The following is a 26,393-nucleotide window of genomic DNA, read 5'->3' on the forward strand; positions in this document are numbered from 1 at the left end:
GCAGTTTTAAAATTTTTATTATTTCGTGTCATTAGATTTTGTTGCTTTAACTATTGGGGGGAATAAAGGCATTTTAATGTGACTCGCTGCCTTCTCTTTCGCGGGGTTGTTGTCGTCCTTTCTGGCGCCCGGCTCCGTGGAGGACAGGGATAGAACGTGGCGATTGCCATCCGCGGGGCGTGGAATGCCCATTCTCTGCACGTGCGGATTCGTGGGCAGGTCTTGGGGAAACGACAGTGTTCGCATCTCCTAGGCGGCAGAGAATAAAGGCAATGAAATAGAGTGTGGGGGTGGGGAGCCCTGGCTCCAGTGCACGGGTTCGTATCCGGGCTCTGCCCTGACCGCTGACAGCCTTGGGCAAGTTGCTTACCACATCTCATCTTTTCTTGCTTCGTGGGTATCGTGAGGGTGATGTTCACATGGTAGAGGTCATGAAGGTTAAGGATTGGAGGTAAGGTCTTTAGTGATGAGGGAGCATGAGGGTCAAATACAGGCTGCCCCCCACACGCCCCGCAAGTGGAATATGTGTGATATTCCTCGGACACACTCTCAGCTACCCAAGAACAAAGGAAAGGCGTTTAAGTGCTTGCCATGGTGATGTGGGAAACTAAGGCAAGAAAAACTTAAATTCCCTTACTCCCTGCAGCCCGTTGACAAGTCCTTGAAACCAGCAAAGTGACCTCCCTCTAGGAGCTCAGCTGCCGGATAATGGCACTTCGCTGGGGGCAAAAGAGAACCTTAGCTTAACGTTAGCCCAACCTTGAGGACCCTGTAAGTCTATTTCCTTTATCTCAACCGCCCCCAGATACATGCTGGCAACCAGACTCCGGGCTTATGTCCCCCTGATCTACATCTGAAGGGTCTCATGTCTGAGGTTGTATTAAACGGTGGCGTTTCCCTAGCAACAGCTAGCCCCTCCAGGTCCTGGAAAGGTTTCTTCCAAAATCCCTTAGGGACTTCCTCTATCCCTGACCCCCTGCCAACCTGAGGGTATATAACGAGTTACCCGTCGGGACCCCAGGGCAGCTCTTCCTACGCCAGTGCTTTAATAAAATCACCTTTTTGCACCAAAGACGTCTTCAAGAATTCTTTCTTGGCCATTGGCTCCAGACCCCATGAACCCCCCCATCACCCAAAACGCCATCGTTTAGCACCGCACCTGGCGTGCGATGTGGGCTCAACACATTGGTGCTGCTGTTCCCAATTCACGCCAGCGAGCTTCTGGTTTAATGGGTTTGGGGCAAAAACCTGGGCATTAGCACAGTAATCACCAGGTGATTCTGAAGCTCAGAAAAGGTTGAGAGCTACTGGGGAGAAGAAAGGTCCAGAGCTGGGGTGTAAGGCACACTCCTGAGCTGTGCTGGGCTACAGGTGGCCTTGCCATACTGGCTCCCTCCAGACAAAGGGCTGACGTGAACAAGGTTGGGAAGGAGGGCCCCAGAAAGGTGGTGAACAGAGAATTTGTTAAGGAAGGAAGTGCCAAGGCCCCACCCAAACCCTCTGAATGGAAATCTCTGTAAGCCTGGAAGTCTGCATTTTTTTATTAAAAATTGTTTTTAATGTTTACTTATTTTTGAGAGACAGAGAGAGACACAGCATGAGCGGGGAAGGGGCACAGAGAGAGGGAGGCGCAGAATCTGAAGCAGGCTGCAGGCTCTGAGCCAACGGTAGAGAGCCTGACGCGGGGCTTGAACCCGCGAACTGTGAGGTCATGACCCGAGCCGAAGTCGGACGCTTAACCGACTGAGCCACGGGTGCCCCTGGAAGTCTGCATTTTAATCAGGCTTCCCACGTGATTCATATGCACACTCAAATTTTAGGATCATAAGAAGCTATGTCTAGAAAGTATCACAAAGACAGCACAGTAATGATTTTAAGGAAATGCATTTGGGGATGGTCCCACTCAAATTGACTTGAGTCCAGAGGGTCACAGGTTAGGAAGGGGAACGGGAGCCAGAAACTTCTTCCTTTATCACAGAAACTTCCCTTTCCCAGAGCCCTCTCTCTTCTTTCAGAACACCACACCTGCAACCACTTGCCTTCGGAACTTCCCCAAACCTCAGGTTACCGACCTTTAGGTAGGCTACAGTTCATCTCTCGTGGTAGATAGGATCACTGTTCTCAGTTCTTTACTCCCTCCTACCCTGCGAACTTGCCATCAACAGAAGAGGAACGAGCCACTTTCTCTGCAGGCCAGCAGGTAAGAAACATAGACGGTGGCCATGGTAAAAGCCGGCAAATTTTAGAGCAGTTTGTTACGCGGCATTTTTGCGGCCGCCGCTGACTAACACATTTCTTAAAAAAGACAAAGAATTGGGGGTTGTCGCCGTTCTCCCTAAAAGACTTAAAAAGCAAAAACAAAAAACGAAAAGCTTTTCCAAGGAGAAGGGGGCTCACCGTGGTGGCGAGGGCCTGGAAGGGGCTGAAGATCTTCCCAAGCTGGTAGCGCTTGTGCACGTTGACGTCCCCAAAGCGGCTGCGGCGCTCCTTCCGACCGGCCAGTCTCTTCTCTGCCTTCGTGTCCACAGAGTGCCAGAAGGGGCCCTGCGGGGGCACACAGGCCACCGGCACCTGCAGTGAGGGGCCGAGGTAACATGTGGTTACCAAGCACCCTGGGCTCGCGCCGAGACAAAGAATACTTTTTAAAACAGGCAGCTCTTGTCCATGCCTCTCGCTTATCAGTTGGACTTCCATTTACCTTTCTTGATTTTCCGTGGCCTCGGGAGGCAGATAAAAGGGCCCTCCCTTCCCTTTGTTGCTGGGAGTCTGGCACATTCGAGTGAGGTCGGGGCACTGAGCTCTCCTTAGGAGCTTGCCACTCACTGTAGGACCTTGACTCCCCACCCACCTGGAAGGCCATGACTTTACAAGGTCCCTTTCCAGCCTCGAAGGGGCCTGGTGGCTATGAAACTGGAGAGTCAAGCTGGCTACGGGTTGAAGGCCATCCTTCCTGGAGGCAACAGGCAGGAGGCAGAGTGTGGTGTGGGCCGGAGGGTCCTGTCTCGTGATTCTAATCTCGCTTCTGTCAGAAACCGAGGCGCAAAGGAGCCCTGTCTGCATTCCGCTGGGAGAGACACCGCCATGGGTGCACGGTGGGTTTCCCAAGCCTGAGTTCCCTTCCGTGCGCCCTCTGCCCGGACCCAGCCCTCTCTCGGGGGCTGCCCTGCTGGGTGCCCACAGCTGTGGCCGTGCCAGCCCTGCCTTCTGGCCGCCGTGACGCCCACTCTCACTTGGTGTCCTGGGTTCCCCCCCTCCCCCCTCCCCCCTCCCCCCATTCCCTCTCCTGCCCTCCCTCATCGGCCTGACCACCGAGCGTCACATTCCACCTGCATGTCCGTTTCTCCGAGGAGCGGGTACCTCCTCAGCCTAGATTCTGATTGTGGGCCCCCCCCGACCCCCGGCATGCCCTGCCCTCCCTGTTTGCAGAGGAGGCTCAGCAAAGTTTTAGATGGGGTGGCCAGTGAAGGCCTTGCTGAGGTGAGGCTTGAACAAAGACACCTGAGGTGAGGGAGGAACAGAGCAGTCTAGGCAGCGGGCATAGCAAGTGCAAAGGCCCTGTGGCAGGACTGTGGCTACCATTGTGGGAGGGGCCACAAGGAGGCTCAGGTAGCTGAAGTGGAGTGGCAGGGGGACTCTATCTGCATCACGATTCCTTTCACACCCCCCAGAGGCAGGGACGTGGTCGGCCGCATGGCAGCAGATGGGTTCCGGCCGCGGATGGCCGAGGGTGCCCTCCTTTCTGGCCGACAACACCTGCGAGGGTGGGGGTTGCCGAGGAGTGGGCGGCTGGACAGGCCGCAGGAACCTCATCCCAATTAGGGGCTTCGGCCATTTCCTGCCTCCCACACAGCAGGAAACAAAGATGTGTGTTGTTTTATTTCTTCCAGCCCTGACCGTAAGGAGCCAGAAGAACGCGGCGACAGCAGCTCTGGAGGCGGGCGGAGGGGCTGACAGACAGCAGCGGCCCCTAGGGATTCCGGAAATCAAACGTCCCGCTTCCTGGATGGGGAAACTGAGACCCCCGCCGCGTGAGAGGACTTTCCTGAGGGCCTTCCGTTACCTTCTCGAGCATAAAGTCACTGCGTAGCTTCGGGGGGGTGACTCTGCTCCAAGGGAGTCCACCTTGAAGGACGATGGCCTGAAACCCCTGGAGCTTAGAAGGAGCCGGGCCACCCCGAGTCCTCGGGACTGGGCCAGAACCTCCGGACGGCAGAGCGCATCTCCTTTGCGCGATGCGAGGCCTCCAGCCGGGCCTCTTCGAGCTCTTCTCCTGTCCCTGACTTGTCACGTTGCTTTCCTTTGGGAGAGCCTGCATCACCGGCCTCATCATCACGTCTATAATACAGTGGGCGTGTGCCTCCTTTTCCGCCTGGGTGTCTGTCCCCCACTTCCTGTCCTGCCTTCCCACCCACCCCCACTTACCCCCATCCATCTCTCAGGGGCCCCGATTTTGGCTGCCGGCGCAGTGCACCTCCACCAGAGCTAAGTCCTAACCCCTCAGCTGCGGTGAAGGCCTCCTCTGGGCTTTCCATACACGGAGCCCAAGGGTCTGTGTCCCCCACTTGACTTCCTGTGAGTGTCTCTCCCCTCAACCATGTCCCGGCTAGGCACTGAGATCCGTGAGAACGGGGCCTCTGTTTCATCCGTCCGCACGGATGGTCCATCTACATGACGACGTGTCCCGCAGTAAGTGTGCGACAGAAGTTTGTCACGTGAGCAAGCAGTTACCTTTGGGAGAAGGCCATTCCCGGGTTTTGAGACAACAGGGGTAGGTGACCCCCAAACCTCTCAAACACGTCTCACTCACAGAGCAAAATGAACCCGTTAGCCACAAGGTAAGGTGTTGAGGACTCACATCTTCCACGGTGGGGGTGTGGTAGAAATTCGGGGCCGGGAGGAGGAACAGGTGCCCTGGGGTGGAAAAGACCACTCGGAGCATTGGAAAACTGTCCGATTGGGAGAGTTGCTTGTTTTGTCTCTTTGGGGAACCCTGATGAGGTCATGATACGTTATGACCTGTGTTTCTTTCTCTGCACTGGTCTTGCATGGTGGCAGAGGTGAGGGGGGGTGGGAGGGAGACGGCAGGGCACAGAAACCACTTCCTCCTGTCTTTGTCAGGACCTTGTTGGCTCAACCCACCCCTGCGTGGGGCATTCTCTCACTTCCCAGGGTGCAAAGGATAAGGAAAAGTGGGGACCCTTGGAAGACTCACGTCAGGTATTCGTAAGCTCTTTGCCATCAGAGGAGTCAAGTCCCAGTTTCGCCCCACAGCTTTGGTGGTGCTCAGACTCGAGATTAACGGTGGATAAACGGGTCCCAGCGGGATCGGCAGCTTCCAGTCTGTTCCAAGGAGGAGAGGAGAGAAATGCCGCGCTGTAGGATCCGTGCGCGGTGCTGGCCCCTTCCCCGCCTCCACCAGGGTTAATGTCTCTGTGTTTGACCCCGACCCATAGATTAACAAGGGAGGTTCTCGCCGCAGAGAAGGAAGCAGACCCTCAACCCAGGAGCCAAGAATGAAAGTGCTCTTGTTTTGGGAGGACTCATCGAACCTATTCGATACTCTGATTTGCTTCCTGGAATGTGATCGGCATGGTGGGCAATTCTCTGTGCTTGGTGCGGCTGCCACATGAGTCGAGTTAATTACTGCCGTGGGGGTTTAACTGAGTAGAGAAGAGCATCCTGGGCTCCCAAGATGGTCATTTAATTAGGTAAATTAAAGACTGAATTATGTGACCCTCTCACTTTTTTGTATTTGTGCAGAATTATTTAAAAAAAAAATTTTTTTTTTCAACGTTTATTTATTTTTGGGACAGAGAGAGACAGAGCATGAACGGGGGAGGGGCAGAGAGAGAGGGAGACACAGAATCGGAAACAGGCTCCAGGCTCCGAGCCATCAGCCCAGAGCCCGACGCGGGGCTCGAACTCACGGACCGGGAGATCGTGACCTGGCTGAAGTCGGACGCTTAACCGACTGCACCACCCAGGCGCCCCTGTGCAGAATTATTTTTTACATACTAGTGTAGAAGTCGGCAAACTTTCTCTGGAAGGGCCAGAGAGTGATTATGTTAGGCTTTGAGGTCCATGTGATCTCTGTTGAAACGACACAACATGGCTGTCGCTACACAAAAGTAGCCAGGGCGCCTGGGTGGCTCTGTCGGTTAAGCGTCTGACTCTTGGTTTCGGCTCAGGTCATGATCTCACAGTTCGTGAGTTTGAGTCCCGCACGGGGCTCTGCACTGACAGTGTGAAACTTGCTTGGGATTCTCTCTCTCTCTCTCTCTCTCTCTCTCTCTCTCCCTGCCGCTCAAAATAAAGAAGTAAACTTAAAAAAAAAGTAGCCAGGGGCGCCTGGGTGGCTCAGTCGGTTAAGCGTCCGGCTTCAGCCAGGTCACGATCTCGCGGTCCGCGAGTTCGAGCCCCGCGTCGGGCTCTGGGCTGATGGCTCGGAGCCTGGAGCCTGCTTCCGATTCTGTGTCTCCCTCTCTCTCTGCCCCTCCCCCGTTCATGCTCTGTCTCTCTCTGTCCCAAAAATAAATAAACATTTAAAAAAAAAATTAAAAAACAAAGTAGCCATAGGTAACAAGTTAGCACGTAGGTGTGGCTGTAGCTCAATAAAACTTTATTGATGGGCAACAAACTTACCTTTCAGATCATTTTTATGCATCGCAGAATATGATGCCTCTGATTTCTTTTTTGCAACCATTTCAAAATGGCAAAACCATCGTTAGTTTGCGAGTCACGCGAGACAGATGGCAGGACAAATTTGGCCTAATGGGCTGTCGTTTGCCAACCCCTCCATTAGTGGATGCTTCGATACGCCCCCTCTTGCAAGGAGACAATTTCCTAAGGCAAGCACTGATTTCCAAAATAGAAGTGAGTGTTCTGGAGTTTTCTCAGCGATTTCAAAACCCCGATGCAAGACAGACATCTGGCCCGTGACCAAGCCTTCAGCAAACCGCGCCTGGGCTGGCTGGCCTAACTCAGTGACAAAATCTAGGGTTCCCAGGGTCTTCGACGTCATCCAGTTCATACTCTAGCCCTTATGTGTGGGCTCCCAAGTCCTAGAGTAAGCGACCTCATCATCCTGACCCGTAATCACTGATTTTCCGCACTGGCAGCTTTGAGGCACCGGGAAGGCATCTAGCCTCACTTCCTGATGTTGGACGGAGATGTTTATTCCCCCCCACCCCAACACGCATGCGCCAGAGGCATAAATAATGGCCGGACTCCATCTCTAGGTTGCCGAGCCAGCCATGGTCTTAGGGTCATTTCCCTTTCTCTAGATTTTAGGAGCTGAGGTTGTGGACAGCCAGGGTGGGAGGCTTGGGTCTGGGTGGTATCTTCTCGTGTGGTTCCTGAAAGCTTTTAGCAGCAGCCCAGGATGCTCTCACTCTTCCAACAGAATTTAAAAATAGAGAAGGAAGCAAGCTTGACATAGCCATTTCCCCAGGGCGCCAGAGTAGGTATAAAGAAATAACTCCGCATGATTCTTTCTGGGGTCCGCCATGATACTTAATCCTTAAGACCACAGCAAGGTTGTGGTATTTGAACACCTTTCGTGGTGGAAGGAGGCTGGGGGGCGGTGGGAGGGGGGGAGGCGGTTAGCCTAGCCCAGTCCGGGGTCTTGCACATAGTAAGCTTTCAATGAGTGTTTATAAGGGGGAAGGGGTTTTGAAGGCCATGGATGCCAGCTGACCTCCCTCTCAGGTCTCTGTAGGAGCATATGTTATTCTGGTTGGCGGGGGGGTAGGGAACGTTCCCCTCTAGACCCAGGCAAACCACAGCCAGTCCCGATTTTCCAACCCCAGGCTGCCACGGGCTCAGTGTTATCTCAGACGAGGAATCCAGCTTCCCTGGGCTTTGCCAAAGCCTCCCCAGTCCTCAAGTGCCTGCTTTCTGTCGCATTGGCAATCAGTCCTGCTGGAAGCAGGGACGGCTCAGCAGGTAGAAGGAGCCAGCCCCGACCCGGCTCGGGATGCGTTCCCGGGGTTCTGGGGCACGCCCCTTTGTACGGGAGAGAAACCCTGGAGGGTTAGAAGTGATGGGAAAAGAGGAAGCTGGGGCTTCAGGTCGCTCTTCTTTTCTTATGGAATAATTATGCCATTTGGGCAGTTTTTTTTTAATTTTTTTTTTCAATGTTTATTTTTTTTATTTTTGGGACAGAGAGAGACAGAGCATGAATGGGGGAGGGGTAGAGAGAGAGGGAGACACAGAATCGGAAACAGGCTCCAGGCTCCGAGCCATCAGCCCAGAGCCCGACGCGGGGCTCGAACCCACGGACCGCGAGATCGTGACCTGGCTGAAGTCGGACGCCTAACCGACTGCGCCACCCAGGCGCCCCAATTTGGGCAGTTTTTACGTTCCTCTCCTTGATGATAATTACTTGGGGGTGGGGGTGGGAAAGAATGGCTGCCGGGGGGGTGGAAGGGAAGTCAGAAAGAGGCTGCTCTCTGCAGGGATCAAACCCTGGAGAGAGATACGCACAGTCTTAGAAGACGGAGAAGGCTTTTAAAAAGATTATTTACAACAGAAAATCTACCTCCAGGCCCTCGATCCAGAAAGCACTTCTCGTCTGGTACAAGAAGGGCGTGTTTGCCTCTTGGCATTAGACTCTGAGCTCCCGAAGGCAGACTTTGGTCTTTGAAGTCCCAGCACCCCGCCTGAAGCTGGGCATATAGTAGGTGCTCCATATATGCAGGCGACAGAGCCAATAAGCACTGAACGAGCATGAGGAAGACAAGCTGAGCACCTTTCTTGGCTACGTGGGTAACTTATTCTGCGCTCATCGCGACCCCAGATAGTCCCCACCCAGGGGTGGGCTGTCCGCTAAAAGGAACAGCAGCCGGGACCTGGGAGAGCCCCTTGGAAAGGTGTGAAATGTGTTGAATTTCAATGTTTGCTACAAGTAAATGGGAAAATGCTTTATCGCTGCTCACATGTCTGGTTGTCTTGTCCTCGGCGGTTTCTCTTTAAGGGGGATTTGGCTTTCAGACCCTGGGAAGCTATCAGACTTGGGCTCCCGCCGAAGTTCTCATTCCTGGCGGTGTGTTGGGGTGTCCTGGGGGGCTTTAAAAAATTCCAAAGCAAGGGTGCACCCCAGGCCAAATGCATCTGCGTTTTGGCAGGTGGGACCCCAGAAAAAGCCATCTAGGGGAGTCAGTCGTGTGCAGTCCAGGCTGAGAACTACGGAAGGACCAAACCAGTGCGGGGGGGGGGGGGGAGTTCTTAAGGGTAGAAATAATAATCCTTATGGATTATGGTATTCTGTTGAAGTCAGCACTTTTTATCTTTGACAGTGGCTTCAATAAGTGAGCAAAACCCCTGAGTCTCTGTATCCAAAAGTCATTTAGTTGGATTTGAAAGCTTTTTTGCTGTTTGCCAGCTTTTGAACAGGGTTGGGGGGTGAGGGGAATATTAGAGACACGCCATGATTGTTTTTTTTTTTTGGACCAAGGTCTACGTTAGTGTTTTCTGAATCCACAGCTCCTAACGTGCGGCCTGCCGTGTAATAGACACTCAGAAATGCTACGTGTAATAGATACTCAGAAATGCTAGAGTAATTATAGCAGCTGCGGCTTATTGGATGCTTCCTGTTATATTCGCCATCTCATTACATCTTCAAAGCAACCATATAAGATAGGTCATATTCATGTCTTCATTTTATAGGGTGTGGTAGGCAGACTTCTAAGACGGCCCGAGATTCTGCCGCCTAACATGTATGCCCTGTAGAGTCCCCTCCCCTAGAGTGTGCGCAGGACCTGTGAATATGAAGAGACACAGTGCATCATTACGTCCCATTGTGGCCAAGATGGAGGGATCTTTGCAGATGGAATTAGGTCCCCAATCAGTGGAGTAGATATGAATGAAAAAGGAATTTCTCTTGGGTGGGCCTGGCCTAAACAGGTGAGCCCTTTAACTTTTTTTTTTCAACGTTTTTTATTTATTTTTGGGACAGAGAGAGACAGAGCATGAACGGGGGAGGGGCAGAGAGAGAGGGAGACACAGAATCGGAAACAGGCTCCAGGCTCTGAGCCATCAGCCCAGAGCCTGACGCGGGGCTCGAACCCACGGACCGCGAGATCGTGACCTGGCTGAAGTCGGACGCTTAACCGACTGCGCCACCCAGGCGCCCCGGGGTGAGCCCTTTAAAAGAAGTTCAGGGGACTTGAGACTCAAGTCACGCTGACCGTACAGAAGCCAGCCACCCTGATTTCTAAAGCTGCAAGCAAATGGGCTCAGGCGACGGGCCTCCGATAAGACCCCACGCAGAGGACCCAGCTAAGCTGGGCATTGTTTTAAGCCGCTAAATTTGTGGTAATTTGTTACACGGCACCAGAAAACTTATACACCAGTGAAGGAATGATAGTGCAGAGAAGTCATAGGACTTGGCCAAGGTCACACGTTAGGAACAGTGGAACTGCCAGGGGAACCCCGCCATTTCTGACCCCTGGCTGTTTACCCGTGACATTGCCATCAGCTTGCGAAATAAGGTTCATCTGCAGGGGCTCACTGATTTTCTGCGAACTATAAATGGGACAAGACCTAGGCGGACACCGAGGCCTGCTGCTTTGTGACACAAAGTGCAGTCAGAAGTGACAGGGATTTGCCTATGCCACATAGGGTTTTTGCACATGGTAGGGATCAGGGCCACAGGCACGGAAAGCGTGTCTTTTCAGACTCGCACTCCAAGCCATCCCCACGAGTAGACACATTTGTAAGCCATGCGCAGGAGAAGGGATGATGAAAACTCTGTTAATCAGGACCGGGAGCACAAAAGCCAGTTTACCGAACATCCAAGAGACCTCAAGAAAAAAACAAAAGACATAGCCGTGGTCACATGGTGATGCCCATCTGTTTTGCTCCCGTTGAGAGGGTGCAGACCTGCTTTTCTGAGTTCAGACCATCATGATTATTAGAGTTTCCCTTCTTTAAAGAAAAGCTAGTCTTTACTTCTAGTAGTAATGCACATTTGAATCCAGCTTTTCCTGTGTGTGTGTGTGTGTGTGTGTGTGTGTGTGTGTGTGTGTAAAAGTCTGTTGGTGGAGAAGGGGTGTCTTGGAAAGTTACTGTGTTGGTCCAGTCAGCCAGAATGTATCTTTCTCTCTTCTCTTCACTAACACGTCCTCTTTCCGCCTGGCTTGTGAATGTGATGCACAGAGGCGAGCAGCCATGTTGTGAACATGAGGATAAGGAGACGTAGATTATAAAAGGCTTGGGTCTCTGATGTCATCATGGAGTTCCCTACGGCCCCGCACTGCCTTCCTCAGGACATCTTGTCATATGGGGGAAACACACTCCTCTCTCTGTTGGTGGAATTTTTTCTTTTCACCCCTTCAGGGCAAGTGCAATTCTCTTTGACATAAAAATCTAAAAAATAAAGCAAACTCCCCAAGCATTTGAAAAACACTTGGCCAGCTGTCCAGTGTCAACACATGCAAGGAATAATTCGACATTTTTATTATAATTTAAGAATCCTTTTCTGGAGTTGTAATCGGTGAGGGAGGGGGGACTCTGGGATGCCTCCTTCCTTCGTTACTGAGTCATGGGAAGAATGCACAATGGATAATGGTGTGGGATGGGGAATAGGGTGGTTGAAATAGAATTCAACCACAATAAATCACTCATGGGACCTGATGTGTTTAATTTGGTCCAAGGCACAGAGGACCCAAGAAGAAGTTGCTCTTTGTCTTTGAGTAACCCTTCACGGAGCATCTGTTTGGGGTCTAAAAAGTACGTTCAGGTTTGGGGTGAGATAGATGGGCCAAAGCCACTGAATATGCCAGTGAGGCTGTCGCCTGCATCAACAGGGACAGGGTCTAGAACAGGAAGGGGACAGACCCACTTTTCCCTTCCTGGTCCGATCACAACCACGTCACTGAATTTGGCTCAGGAGCACCCAGACTGCAGCTCATTCACAGAATGATGATGACGATGGTGCAAGAATTAAAACCCTAAAACTCTGTCGTTTGGGGCGTGGCCGAAGGAGGTGGGAGTACTTTGACTGAAGAACCCAATGGCAGGGGCGCCTGGGTGGCTCAGTCGGGTAAGCGTCTGACTTCAGCTCAGGTCACGATCTCGCGGTCAGTGAGTTCGAGCCCCGCGTCAGGCTCTGGGCTGATGGCTCGGAGCCTGGAGCCTGTTTCCGATTCTGTGTCTCCCTCTCTCTCTGCCCCTCCCCCGTGCATGCTCTGTCTCTCTCTGTCTTAAAAATACATAAACGTTAAAAAAAAATTAAAAAAAAAAGAACCCAATGGCAGAACATGGCAGTAATCTTCACCTCTCTAAAAGACTGCTTGGCCGAAGAGTGATCGAACCCATCTCCCCTCCACCCCACCCCGGCTCCAACGGCTGGACTTGGGACGAGCGATGGAAGCTTCCAGAAGGCAGTGCTGGATTTGGATTTGCTTACAACGCTGACAGTCACAGCTGCCAACGACGGTCACGTCGCTGCTGGCATTTCGGACCGAACTGTTCCTTGCGGGGCTGCTGGGCCGGGGTCCCCGCATTCACGCGTTGGCTCCTCTGCTCAGTGACGTCACTGACGAATTAAGAAGGAGTTCCTTAGTGTCTATTATGTGTCAGGCTCTTAGCAGACTACAACCTGGAAGGCCTCTCCACCTTGGTGCTTCTTGGGTGCTGTGAGCACCAAATCTCCCCAGATCTGCCCCACCTCCCCTGAGCGGAGGCGGGTCGTGGGCTAGGGCTGTGGTTCGGATTTCATACAACACATGGCATTCCGACTGGGGAGTGGCTGCAGATTCTTGGGATTCAGTCACCCCAGCTACTCTCTGCCCTGAGATTCCAAAAATTGCTGTGCAAACCACACATTTCCAAGGGAGCCCATTTCGCCCGTTTCTTAAACATTTGTGAATCTCCCTCCCTCCCTCTCTCCCTTTGTCCCTCCCCCTCTGCCTCGCCCATGCGTGCGTGCACACACACACACACACACACACACACACACTCCACTGTTGATCTTTATAGCCCACACCTATGGGTGTTTCCTGCCAGGATCCCTCGCCTGGCAGGCCTCCTGTGGCTTTAGGACTACTGCCTGAAGCAGTGGAAGGTGGCCTCTCAGTCCCAGCTGGGCACTTCTCAAGCAAGCGGGGCCATTCGGTTCAGGCCCCTTTTACTTCTTAAGGCGTCAGGCTTGCGCGATGTAGTCAGAGCAAATTGGCGGCTGTGCAGGACTGTCTGACGCTGGTGAAAGCATCTGTTGGAAAACTTGCTTTGTAATTTCCTGAGCCTTTTGGGGTCAGAAGTGGGTACAAACCCCCAGCCCGATTACTTTCAAGTGGGAAGAAAATCAGAAACAGAAGGGCTCACGTGGGTGCAGCCTGTGGATTCCGAACCTCAGGCTCCCAGGATAAATGTTTCCGAAGCTTCCAGAAGCACTCCTTTCTTAGGGAGCCAAAAAGCACTGGCATTCTCCCGAGGGAACCGATTTGGCCCAGACTGGACCGTAAGTGGGTGGGAGCGCGGCTCGATTCGCCCTCTGCCAACGCTGCGCTGTGAGGCTTGGGGACGAGCTGGAGCGCAGAACGAGGCCCCTTAATGCACTCGCTGCATTAGTGTCTTTGATTATCTCTATCGGTTTTATTCACCGCGGTATTTTCAGCACTGGAACAGAGCCCGCCTCAGAGCCGGAGCTCAACAAAGATTCGGGGAGCGAAAGAACGAATCCATTTTTGTCTCCCGTACACTCCCTGAAGTTCTTGTCACTTAGCTGACTTGGGATAAATGGCTGCTGTGTGAGACACTAAAGTCCAAAAGCAAAGGGGGCTCTGAGCCCTCAGCAGACCCGGAAAGGAACAGAAATTGGGAAGGTGGGGAGTGTTCGGGAATGTGGAGGCGTCTGGAAAAGCCCTGGGCTTCTGTGCATGCCCTCAGCAAGCATCTGAGCTCAGAGATGGGAGGAGGCCAGGGGCTTCTCCCACACACCTTTGAACTTGACAATTTATTCTCAGCTGGGCCTGCAATGAAGCTTTTCAATTTGTTTGGCTTCCAGGCTGAGGCCTTTATCCCAAAATAAAGGGTCTCCTCTCTCTCTCCTACTTTTGCTATATCTCTTCTCTTTCCTTACCCTACAATTCTCCTTAATTGCTAGTTTCAGTCCTGGGGAGTAAGACCAACCTTTGCAAAAAAAAAAAAAAAAAAAAAGAAAGAAAGAAAGAAAAAGTAAAAATTTCCTTTCCAAGCTCTCTCTTATCTGGCTCAGCCGTCACAGCTTTTCATTGGCCCCGAATGGGACTAAAACCAAGAAGACTTTTAGGGAAGCGAAACTATGATTTTCCAAAAAAAAAAAAAAAAAAAAAAAAAAAAGAGCCATGTCTGCATAACTAGAACCTTTTCTGATTCCGCGTGGATAGGTCTCTGGAGGTAATTAGGAGAATTTATGTATCCCCTTCTGGCAACTGTAATTTGTCACTCTGTTGAGCTCGTGGAGTGAGTGACAGCTCCGTGTTAATGATCAGAAAAGGTCGCATCTTCCACTTAGATGATGATGAGGCTTAAAGATAACTTTTCACCTTAAAAACACCCCCTTGCTTTTCCGTCCCCTGTCAGTGAGGCATGCTTAGCAGAAATGCCATGTAGATGCATTTGCAAGAGGTTTGACTTCTTTAGCTCGACAGAGAGTCGTGGAAGGAAAAGATGACCCACCCCTGTGCCTTCCCCAGCTCCCTGGGCGCAGACAGTGCGGGCTGCTCTATTTGACTCAAGGTTGGTAAATTAGAGCTGGAGAGCCACAGGCAAGGACAAATCACTCCTTGGGTAATAGGTAGGTGAGGCAGGGGAGAAGGGACAGAGAGAGGGGGAAGACAGAGAATTTGCCGAAGGAGAAAACAAAGGAGGCATGCTTCCTACTGGTGTAGCTGCTGTTCCGTGCGTGGATCAGCACCGTGGCCACTGCCTCCTGCTCTGAAGACGCCTACCACTGACACTAGGTAATTTGTTCCTCATATGACCGCAGTGGCCAGCATCCGGGGCTCAGGACTGTGCTTTGCTGGGCTTAGAAGCAGCCCAACTCGGCAGAAGTAAAGGCGATGGTCGAATGGGAAAAGGGTTGCAGTCCCTTGGCCAGAGCAAAGGCCATCCTTGGCCGTCCCCCGGGGATGCTGTGCTCTGTGTTTCCTCCCAAGTAGCATAGCGGATCTTGTCGCAGAGAAGATGAGGTTGACCCTGGGACCTACAACACGGGATGCGGCCACCCAGCTGATAGGCACACACGGCCTTTAATTCCAATCGCTGCAACCCCTTCGGCCCCAGACAACACCTAAGTGTGCCAATTAGAACCTTCGAGCCAGAAGTTCGGTCCTATTCGTGACCGCAGCTCTGCAGACTCTCTGTTTCCTACCCCAGCAGCCCTACCCTTGCGTGAGAGGCCCCGGCTCCAGGACCCCACTGTATAAACCTGAAGGGTGTCTGCAAAATGCACGGGGACCGGGTTGGTAGCCCTGGGCCCGCCTTACCCTTGGCGTCTTTCCGCGGTTCTGTTTTGCCGAGAGGCGGGCCTTCCCTGGTAGCCTTGTCATCGGCTGTGTCCTTAGCGATCTGGACACCTTCCCCCCTCGGCCGCGTCTGCCTATCAGGCAAGGGCTGGTGGGCAGCCATGTCCTCTTCCTTCCTCTCGTGGGGGACTCTAAGCGTAAAAAAAAAAGAGAAAAACCCACCATCAGGTGTGAGGTTCTGGGTGACGCGGCCCCCAGATGGGTGGCCGAGCGTGTGGTTGTCAGAGGAAGTGGCTGAACCCGAACTTCTGACGTGATGAAAACTCATTTAATCCGGGAAGAAAAGAAATTGACTCTGTCGGCTTATCGTTGTGTATTTGCTTTAGAGCAGTAATGAGGGTAGGGTGGGAATACCCCCCAAGCAGTGGAACGATCGGAGAACAGGTGTTATGCTTCCAGGGATGCCGATGAAGAATTACACACACACACACACACACACACACACACACACACACACACACACACGTGTATTACAAAGAAAACGGTTCTTACAAGGATAAGACATGGGAGGTTGGGAAACATCCAGAACATCTGGTATTTTTTAAATATCAAGCAGTATTCTTTTTTTTTTAATTAAAAAAAAATGCTTCTTTATTTTTGAGACAGAGAGACAGAGTGCGAGCAGGGGAAGGGGGAGAGGGGGAGGGAGACGCAGAATCCGAAGCAGGCTCCAGGCTCCCAGCTGTCAGCGCAGAGCCCGACGCGGGGCTCGAACTTACGAACCGGGAGATCGTGACCTGAGCCGAAATCAGACACTCAACCGACTGAGCCACCCAGGCGCCCCGATATTCTTTTTTGTGATAATTTTAAACATTTGAGTATAGCTGACACACAATGTGACCTTGGTTTCAGAAGTACAACGTAGTGATTCGACTTCTCTATGCCACAATTGTAGCTACCTTCTGTCACCATAGCAATTTCCTCTTTAGGGGGTACAATGAATATGCTGCACATCAAACTGCGTTTTCTGTGTCTTCCCCCCACCCCCGCTTCCCATGATATCAATTTTTTGTATTTGGGGAAATCGGAAACAGTTGTTGATTTTCAAGCATCCTAGTGCCCCCCACTGGACAAGACCCACAAGGTCCTTCCTGATCTGACCCTGTTCCCTTCTCCATTTTCTGTTTCACCCCCTGCCCCCCCTCCACCACCACCACCCCCAACCTCCCACCCAGTGCACTTTCACCAGGTGAGCCATCCCAGTGCCCTGGAAATGCTTCCGGCTCTCGGGCCTCTGCGATGGGCTTGTCTCTCCTCCTCTGTCTGGAATGTAACACTTCCCCTCCTTCCTTTCCTGGTGCTCCCCGCCTCCCAGGGAACGCCTACTCATGACTTCCTCTATGGGGCTGTCCGTGACACCCCCCCAGTTCTCACCCTTAGATGTAGACCTGCCCTCCCTCTGGTCCCTGGCATCTTTGAAGTATCTCCATATTAATAATGACCAGTTGCGCAATAAATGGTCTGTTTTCTTTTTTTTTTCAAAATTTTTTTTTAACATTTATTTATTTTTGAGACAGAGAGACAGAGCATGAACGGGGGAGGGGCAGAGAGAGAGGGAGACACAGAATCGGAAACAGGCTCCAGGCTCCGAGCCATCAGCGCAGAGCCTGATGCGGGGCTCGAACTCACGGACCGCAAGATCGTGACCTGAGCTGAAGTCGGACGCTCAACCGACTGAGCCACCCAGGTGCCCCTAAATGGTCTGTTTTCATACCTACTTCCGCTGTTCAATTTCATGTTCCATGAGGTCATAGACTCTACCTTGCACACGGACGGCTCCCCAGCACGTAGTGCAGATCTAGCAAGAGGCAGATCCTCAGTGTCTGTTGGATGGGTGCCTGGATGGATGGAGGGTGGGTAGGTGACAAAGCACTGGGTAAAGGTAGAGAAGGACAAAAGACAGTAGACCCAAAATATGAGTCGTGTGGAAGGGAACGTCAGGGCGGGAGGGGCGTGTATAATCCAGCTCAGGTCCGCATTGACGACCAGGGTCAGAGTTAGGAGCAGAAAGTCAAGGGCGGTGCTTCTGTACCCATGAGGGTCCCAGCTGAGCCTCGTCAGGAATGTGCCCCTCCAGGAAGGGCTCCGAAAGCAGAGCACGATTTTTGCTTTGGCGTGCTGTGGTTAGTGCTACGTGGCAGCATCTCGGGTGGGTTTCATTTTTTTCCCCGAAAGCCAAAATAATTTAATCTGAAAGCCAGCCTGCCGGAGGTGATAATTAGAAGACAAGGGTTACAGAAATAGAAATAACAGCGTCTACGCTTGGAGCCTCATGTTAGCGCCTGTCAATGAGCTAGCCTCGCTGATACTGGACAGAAACCTAAACATTTTTCCGTGCCATCCACGTTTTAAAAAGGTGCGTCATTTTTCCTTCGGGAGTCTCAACTTGGCTCCTGGCATTGTAGTTCCCGAGGCTTCCAATCGCTGAGGACGCTTCCCTTGCTGCTCTCCAAAGATCTGAGCTGTTCGTCTGCTGCCTAGTTGCAAATAGCTGGGCAGTTTTGCAGGAAAACCAAATTCTTAAGCTGAAAAGAACATCTGCTCTGTGTCTGATCACTAGAGATACCTCCAGCTTTTCTAGCAAGTTGTAACATGTGTACTGACAACCCTCAGGCATATTTTGGCACATTAAGGAAATCTACACTCAATAAATATGTTATTAGACGTGTCTCCAGTGCCCTATTCAAGGACCCTCACGTGCTTCACTCACTCTGAGATGCTTGTTTATCAAGTTGTAGCTGTGCCCTTACCAGGTAGCTATGCAAACGAGAGCGGGTCCACAGGGCGCAATTAAGCCTTGTCTTGTCCTCGGTGACCGCGGGGGGAGCTGGGGATGTCCTCCATCACAGCACTTTCTGGCACTTAAAAAACATGCTCACAAAATGCCGAAGAGAAGAGAATACTTTTCAAAGGGCCCCACGTCAAGGAACCAGTGACCAGATCTCCATCTGTTTCATATCAAATGTGTTTATTATCTTTGCATCTCATTCCACAGCTCTGCATAGTCGGTTAGCAAATATCTTTTGGGATCTTAACTTATGCTTAAGAGCATGTTTTTATAAGTGTAACTGGTTGTTTGCTCTCACACAGAGACGGTGGTCTCTCTTTCTTCACTTTGACTCTGTGCTTTATCGAAACTGTGGGAGAGTGCCCGTGGGCTCCATTCATTCAACACTCAGGGGTTTTTTTTTGTTGTTTGTTTGTTTGTTTTTTGGGTCCCCCACCCCCCCCCAACGATGTCCCAAACTCTACCTTAGAAGTTGAGCGGAAACAAGATAGTAAGTAAATATATAAGTGAAGTAATTGTGGTTGCGAAAGGTGCGAGAAGGGAAATAAACAAGGGAGCCAGTAACTGTCAAGGACAACCCTTTGGACTGGGTGGTCCGGAAAAGGCTCTTTGGGCAAAAGAATTAGGAGCTGAGACCTGAAGGGAAGAACAAGCTGTTCAAAGAGAAATTAGGCGATGGGCACCCAGGCAGAGGAAATGGTGACTGTAAAGGCTTTGAAACAGTCCAGGACTTGGCCTATTTGAGGAAGAGAAAGCAAGCCAGCATGGGTGGAGAGGACAGAGAGAGGGAAAGTGGCATGACATGCACCTGGAGAGAGGCCAGAGTCGGTCAGGCAAAGCCCCGTGGGAAATGTTCAGGGTTTCAGATTTTATTCCAGAAGCAACCAGAAAGCCAGGAGACAATGCCATGTGTGGATTTGCATTTCGCGAGGATTGGGCTGGCTAATCTGTGCAGAAGAGTGGGGAGAGAGGGGACGGGGAGGGGTGAGGCTGGAAGGGAGATGGCTGCATCAGCTGAGGTGAGAGGTGTGTCGTGGGAGGTGGGGAGAGGAGGGGGGGATGGAGAGGTTTGGGGGGTGGGCTTGACAAGCCCCCCCTGGCTGGAGGGGACAAGGGACAGGAAGACTCAGAGACCCGCTGGTGATCTGACCCGAGCGACAGGGGGGTGCCAGTGTTACTTACAGGGAAGGGGCGGTCTCAGGGGAGAAATGGCTGCTTTGTGGAAAGGTGGGGACTGGAAATCCATTGTGAATGTACGAACCGGGACACCTGTCTCTCAGCTCTGGGTAGAAATGAAGAAGCCTCTTGGCAGTAAATCTCTCGAAACGACAAAGTTTGGGGCGCCTGAGCCTGGGTGGCTCAGTTGGTTGAGCGTCCGACGCCTGGTTTCAGCTCACGTCATGATCTCATCGTGTGTGGGTTTGAGCCCCGGGTCAGGCTCTACGCTGACAGCACAGAACCTGCTTGGGATTCTCGCTCTCTCCCTCTCTCTGCCCCTCCCCTGCTTGTGCTCTCTCTCTCTCTCTCTCTCAAAAATAAATAAATAACAACAACAAAAGAAAGGGTAAGGTTTATCATTTATCGTTATAACTTTAGAAGTAATGAGACATTTGGAAGAATGGGCAGTGGAGCTCGAGACAACTCAAGCTGGGGAGATGAGCGATGGCTCCAGAGTTGACAATAAATCCAGCGAGTGGCAGAGTGCATGGAAATACGCAACCAGGAATCTTCTCCCCCGCAACTTCTCGTTGGATCAGACTTCATTTCTGTGCTGGACTAAAACCCCTAGGTGAGGAGTGGGTGAGGGGAGAACAAGAGCTGCTTGTGCTGAGAAGCGTGGCGGAAACATCCGGAAAGGAGGATGAGAATCATGACGTAGACAGAAAGAAGTACTCGGAGCTTGAAAGGCATGCCTAGGGGATGATACGATCGACGTATTTTAATAGTGTCCTTTGAGTTTCAGTGAGTGGAACTCCTTTTTAAAAAAGGTGTATTTACTTATTTTGATAGAGAGTGAGTGCGAGCAGGGGGAGGGGCAGAGAGAGAGGGAGAGAGAGAATCCCAAGCAGGCTCTGCACGGTCCTTGCAGAGCCTGATGCGAGGCTTGAACTCACGAACCCCGGGAGATCGTGACCCGAGCTGAAATCAAGAGCTGGATGCTTAACCGACTGAGGCGACCCGGAACCCATTGTTTAATACGGCAACCCTACAAATGATTTTCTCTGAAAATCACGGATGAGAAAACATGAACCAAGGCATCTGTTAACATTTCTTCAGCTGCGTCTCTGTGTTCCTATTAATTTTCAGCAGCTTCCGTTTGTTTTTCCACCAGCCTGCCTATTTCCGAGTACACGCGGTCCCACTCTTTACTTGGCTTATCTCCTTTTCTGTTTGCTTATCTCCTTTTCTTTTCTGGATGGTGCTTTTGAGAAGCACAATATTTGGATCATGGGGGAGCAGCCCGCAGTGCAAAAATGCAGCATCTGGAAGTTCTCACTGGCACCCGACTTGCAAGGATCGATTGTCCCTCTGGGTTTCTGGTTTGCGTATCTACAGTCTCAGAGCTGTGCAAGGGGAAAGTCTTTCACTTTGGATAGAAGAAGCCTAACTTCTGGAGGTTGAGAGGCCTGAGTTGGTCCCTTAGTTCTGTCGCTTTCTATTTTGCGACTTCAGGCTTGTGACCTAATGGGTCCCAACCCAATGTTTTCACCTGTAAAATGGGGAGTGATATATGCAAGTTGCAGGGCTGTGGAGTTTAGGCGGCACAACTTAGGTGAACTGAGGCGAAGTTCTTATTGTGGTATGTGCTTCCTGCCGGTAACCCCAAGCAGCCCATCATATCGTTATTGCTAAGCTTCCAACAAAATGGTCGTCGGTGTGATGGAAAACAAACACTGTGGGTGGCCTGTAAAAGCTGTTGACAGGCATTACAGTGGGAGCGGAGGGTGCCGGGGTGCTGGGTGGGGTTTCTCTGTCACCGTCCAACAAAGTCTGAAAACTGGAAGCCTTGTAGTGTGTTGAACTCATCCATCGGTGAAACTGGCTAACAAATTTGAACTGAACAATTCAACTTAAAAAAGGGAGACAGGGGCTCAGTCGGGTGAAGCGTCCGACTTCAGCTCAGGTCATGACCTCGTGGTTCGGGAGCCCCCTATCAGGCTCCGTGCTGACAGCTTAGACCCTGGAGCCTGCTTTGATTCTGTCTCTTCCTCTCTCTGCCCCTCTCCCGCTCAAACTCTCTCTCTCCCTCTCTCAAAAATAGATAAACATTAGAAAACAAAAACAAAAATGAGAAATTTCCCCATGCAACGTGGATCACCAGCAGCTCTTGAGACATCAGAACTGGTGACGTGGGATCCCCACCATTCCAGACGGTGACTGTCAGCTGTGACTTGGGAGCAGCTGATGCTATGATAAGGGGCGCCCTTTTCAGTTCCCAATTGTGCCTTCTCAGCTTCCGGCCCCTCTTAGACAGACTGGTCTTAGATCTTATATGGACTCTTGATTAGCTTGTATAACCTTGGACAAATTCTTTCACTCTTCTAGCCTCAATTTTTCCCACCTGTAAAATGGAGACAGTAATAATGCTTACCCCAGAAGGTCCTTTTTTTTTTTTTAAGTTTATTTATTTATTGAGAGAGAGAGAGAGAATCCCAAGCAGGCTCCCCACTGTCAGTACAGAGCACGATGCAGGGCTCGAGCTCATGAAATGTGAGCTCATGACCTGAGCCGAAATCAGGAGTGGGATGCTCAGCAGACTGAGCCACCCAGGTGCCCACCAGAAGGTTCTTTTGAGTAGTACATCCCATCAGCAAAAAGTGGCATACAGAAAGCACTCAGGGCTAGCTATTGCTGTCATCAGAATGCTTTGAGAATTTGTGGGCTTCTTTTTTTTTTTTTTTAATTTTTTTTTTTCAACGTTTATTTATTTTTGGGACAGAGAGAGACAGAGCATGCACGGGGGAGGGGCAGAGAGAGAGGGAGACACAGAATCGGAAACAGGCTCCAGGCTCCGAGCCATCAGCCCAGAGCCCGACGCGGGGCTCGAACTCACAGACCGCGAGATCGTGACCTGGCTGAAGTCGGACACTTAACCGACTGCGCCACCCAGGCGCCCCAAGAATTTGTGGGCTTCTAATGGAAATACACGCTTCGATGGACACTGACGGAAGTTAAACCGTGGGTAAGACAGACTTATGTCACAGGGACATAGTATTTTTGAAAAATACCACGGAGATTTCCTTTTGCATATACTCTCGTACTTTATTTGCTCCCCACTCTCCTTTCAGGGATAAGCTTTGTGGGTAGATATCCTCTGTTATCTCCACCCTCTACTCGTCCCCATCCTGGAGCTGACTGACTGGGTTATATCAATGGACTCTCTTGCCTCTGGGGTCTAGGTAGGTTTGGCCAATGGGATGCTCCAGTTGGGGATCCAAAGAAGGAAGATAAAGATCCTGGTATGTATTCCTCTGGCTGGCTCCTTCCCTAAGGGTTTCGCTTGACCTGCTAGGGCCCTACCAGAAAGTAACTGGTTCTCTCTCCACACTTTCTCCTTCAGGATGTCATAGGCCTTCCCTCAGGTCATCAGGCCTTGGGTCTAGGTAATGACCACACTGTTCCCCTATACCTCTCCCATACCTTTGCAACACCACTTTGATTTATTCTACGAGGTAAGTCACTGGTTGACGTAGCTTCTGCTGTCTCGGAGAAAATTAGAATCCTTACAGCAGAAAGCGAAGAAAATGGAGTCATTTCTAGGGTCCTAATTTCAAGATGGCACTTTGCATCCACGGCAATGGAGAAATCAAGCTTTGTGAAGAAAGAAAAGAGTTTTCTGCATTTCTCGGGGTCTCCTTTAACATGGAAAGAGTGAGGCTAGATCAAAAGAAAGCCAAAGTGCGGAATGGCAGAGGAAAAGATTTATGGGCGATTTCCACCAGACAGGAAGAGGAAGTAGAAAATGTTGCTACAAGAGACAGGAGGGCAGTTCCGAGACGGTAGAACCTGGATGTGGTCCACAGCTTGGTCACTGAGAAGCGGCTGCCTCTTCCCCTCAAGCTTCCCCTTTCCCCAACCCACCAGGCGTAAGCAAAATTGGGGTGATGAGGTGTTAGGAACCCTCACAGAAAACCACAGATGGTTTGAGGGGCACTCAGCACATCTCGGCTCACCCCCTGCCCTGTGCTTTCCTGCTGTGCCTACCATGGTCCGCAGATGGTAATACAGCCAGCGTAGAGGGGTCCCGGAGGCCCAGAGTTTCTGTCTGCCCTGCTGAGAGGACGCCAAGGAGTAAGAGTAGCTGTGTCCTGCCACCAGCCTGTGGTCAGAGCAAGGAAGAGAGAGGCGACAAAGCACCCGGACCCGGGGATCTGAGGGACCCCCAGGGACCCGAGGTGTCAGCAGCAGATGTCAGCTGGACACCCACAAAGGACAGTGAGATCTGCTACACGGACGGGAACACCAGGCCAGGATGTCCAGGGACGAGACCAGCTGGTAGCTGAGAACACCAAGGACCCGACCGAAAGGGTGTGTCGGCTTCCCTCTGCACCCAGATACCATGTTGGAGGGAGGAGGAGCGGCCAGTGGCCCCTGGAGAGAAGGAAGAAACTGCCTTTGAAGTGGCAGAGTATTTCCCCAAATGAGGCTGAGTTTACCTCAAAGTGAAAGGGTTCAAACAGGAGTAGAACAAGTTACTCTCGACTGACAAACTTGTTTTCTCTCTGTCATCGAGGAGGAACGGGAGCTCCAGAGTAAGAGAGTGGGGATGACCCACAATGAGCTTCATTTTTTCACGCCTCCGAATGTGTCGTGTACATTTTGATGCCCCGTCCTTGACTTCCTCAGAAGACTGACCCTTTACACGGGACCTTGGTGTCACAGGTGCTGAGTCACGTGAGGGATGGTGAATGCATTTAATCTACTACAATTGACTTTTTCTTATTAAGTCATCTCAATATAATAACATTCAAGGAAAATAATACAGAGAACTATCCACATCCCCTCTACCTGATGGTGAAGACGTTCACTTTTTTTTTTTTTATGGCTTCTTTATCCATGTTGTTAAAATATCGGCTAACAGATTGACCGAACCCCGCGTATAAGAAAGCCAGTGCTGTTGACAGCCAGAACTTGTCCCCGGTGACGTAAAGGAAGAGAGAGGTGAGCTGGTTACCTGACATTGTCATATGGCGTCAAGCTTTTGCTTACTTGGGAGACCTTCCAACTAGTGAAGTGGGGCATTCTTAGGATGGTGTCCAGATTCAACAGTGTTGATGGAATTTCACACTTGATTTCCTGCTCCTTAGCCTTTGCCCTTGTACAAAATCCCAGGACTCATGGGCATCCCTCTCCATCCTTTCTCTGGCATCCTAGACCCTGATTCTGGGGCTCTGGCCTCCTTTGGAATGTTGACATTATGATGTTCATGTTAGAAGGTTGTGGGTGGAGTCCCCAAGCCTGTTTAAACAGGCTTCCGTCCTACAGGAGGGATTTTAGCTCTGCTTACCTCTGCATGTTTTTTCCCTTTTGTGTTCTAATGCACGTGCCATTTTAAGGACGCGTTTTACTTGGGTCGGGGAGTGCGTTGTGAAGCAAAATACATCCCCCTGTTCTTATGGGTATCTCCCTGACCTGGAAGCAGGTGCTGTTCTAAATAATTGCCTATTCATGTACCTCCATGGGCTTGGAACTCTAAAGAGACACAGATCTGCCCACATCCATGAGCAGGGGAGACGCCTATTTCTTTCAGCAAAATGGCGGACCAGGGTTGATCTGGACGTGATATTATGGATTGGGAAGCTTGTTTGTGAGAGGTGGAAGCAGCTGATATTTTGAGATGTCCTTTGGTTGTCTGTGTAAATACTCCCAAGGGTGTCTTCTCAGCAATCCCCACGGTTGGCAGAAAAGCCTCCGGTGATGACAGCTTTGGGGTCACTTGAGAAGCATTCAACACAGGATGATGCATCTGTGGGCTTTTCAACCATGAAGGAAAGGGGGCTTCTTGGATGAATCCCAGGGAATAAAATGGAGGAAATACCAAATCAAATCGAGACACAAGATCTGTGGACAAATGGGTGCAATAAAGAAACTGTTTAAGACTTTATAGTTTTTGCCACTGACACCCAGGCTTTTTGGTTCCCGACGGCTACCGTATCAGTATTCCTGGCATTGACAGATGTGAAATCACAGCAACTGAATAAAATGGGAAAAATCAGACCGTGACAAATCAGCTTGGCATTATTTCTAACTTCTGTCAGGATTTCCTCTTCGACCCATGAAGAATTGAGAATCACTAAGTTTCCAAACATACAAGGGTAGTCCTAACTGTTGTTTTTTGTTTTGGTGGGGTGGGGGCTGGGGGTTGTAGGTAGGGCAGAATTGATTTCTTATCTTCTTGACTTGTGGTCAGACGATAGGGTCCATATGCTTTATCAATGCTTTGATATTATTTGAGATGCCCTTCATGGCCTAGCATGTGCTCAGTTTTTGGAAGTATTCCCTGTAAATTTGAAAGGAACGCAGATTATCTAGGAGTTGAGATAAAGTTCTAAACATGTGGATTTTATAAAGTATCTTACTCATGCTATTCAAATATCCAACATCATTATCAATCTTTTGATCACGTGATCAATCATGTTGTAACAGACGAATGTTAAAATCATACTTTAGGAAATTCAATTTTTCCTAAGTCTATTATGATATCACTTTTACTTTACTTTTACTTCATATGAAATCACGCTTTCGTACATCCATCAAATATTGACAGTTTCATATGGCTCAACCTAGTATTTTGAGGCTACGTGGCTGACGTTTGCTGTGTCTGGTTTCTTATATTTTTCTAATTTATTATGTGCTAACCTTCCTTGTCCTTACATAACATCCTTTAAAGTTTCTTCCACCTGACATTTATATGGTAAGAACATCTTTATTTCGATCAGAACTTTTCTAGTGCAATCCATGTATCTGTATACTGATGAAGTTCTATTTGGATTGTTTGCCATGTTCTTTTTTCTATTTATTATACTTTTTCTTTGCTCTCTGCCCCTTTCCCCTGCCTTGTTTTTGACATTTTAGTTAAGAAAATTGTCTTCAGT

General features: G+C 50.7%; 1 protein-coding gene across 3 annotated transcripts; it reads right to left on the reverse strand.

Moving 5' to 3' along the window:
* Positions 1-24,718, reverse strand: LOC109494430. Of its 3 annotated transcripts, none has more exons than XM_019818151.3 (5): positions 24,473-24,718; positions 15,471-15,640; positions 5,213-5,340; positions 2,398-2,544; positions 1-249 (listed from the first exon to the last, which is right to left on the reverse strand). In XM_019818151.3, the coding sequence occupies exons 1-5, from the start codon at positions 24,538-24,540 to the stop codon at positions 19-21; spliced, it is 744 nt and encodes a 247-aa protein (XP_019673710.2). In that variant the 5' UTR covers positions 24,541-24,718; the 3' UTR covers positions 1-18. The 3 variants fall into 3 exon arrangements, with proteins under 3 accessions (XP_019673710.2, XP_019673711.2, XP_019673709.2); XM_019818152.3 differs by having other exon boundaries at positions 2,398-2,571; positions 24,508-24,715; XM_019818150.3 differs by having other exon boundaries at positions 2,398-2,571; positions 24,473-24,712.
* Between the last annotated feature and the right edge of the window lie 1,675 nt (positions 24,719-26,393).

The sequence above is a fragment of the Felis catus genome, chromosome E1 (assembly GCF_018350175.1).
Source record: "Felis catus isolate Fca126 chromosome E1, F.catus_Fca126_mat1.0, whole genome shotgun sequence".
NCBI lineage: Eukaryota > Metazoa > Chordata > Mammalia > Carnivora > Felidae > Felis > Felis catus.

Coding starts and splice junctions, on each gene's coding strand:
- LOC109494430 (XM_019818150.3), bottom strand. CDS start 24,540: ATGCCCCACTTCACTAGTTGGAAGGTCTCCCAAGTAAGCAAAAGCTTG. Junction 2,572..5,212: donor AGAGCTTACGAATACCTGAC/GTGAGTCTTCCA, acceptor CCCTCACTGCAG/GTGCCGGTGGCCTGTGTGCC. Junction 250..2,397: donor TCCAGGCCCTCGCCACCACG/GTGAGCCCCCTT, acceptor TCTGCCGCCTAG/GAGATGCGAACACTGTCGTT.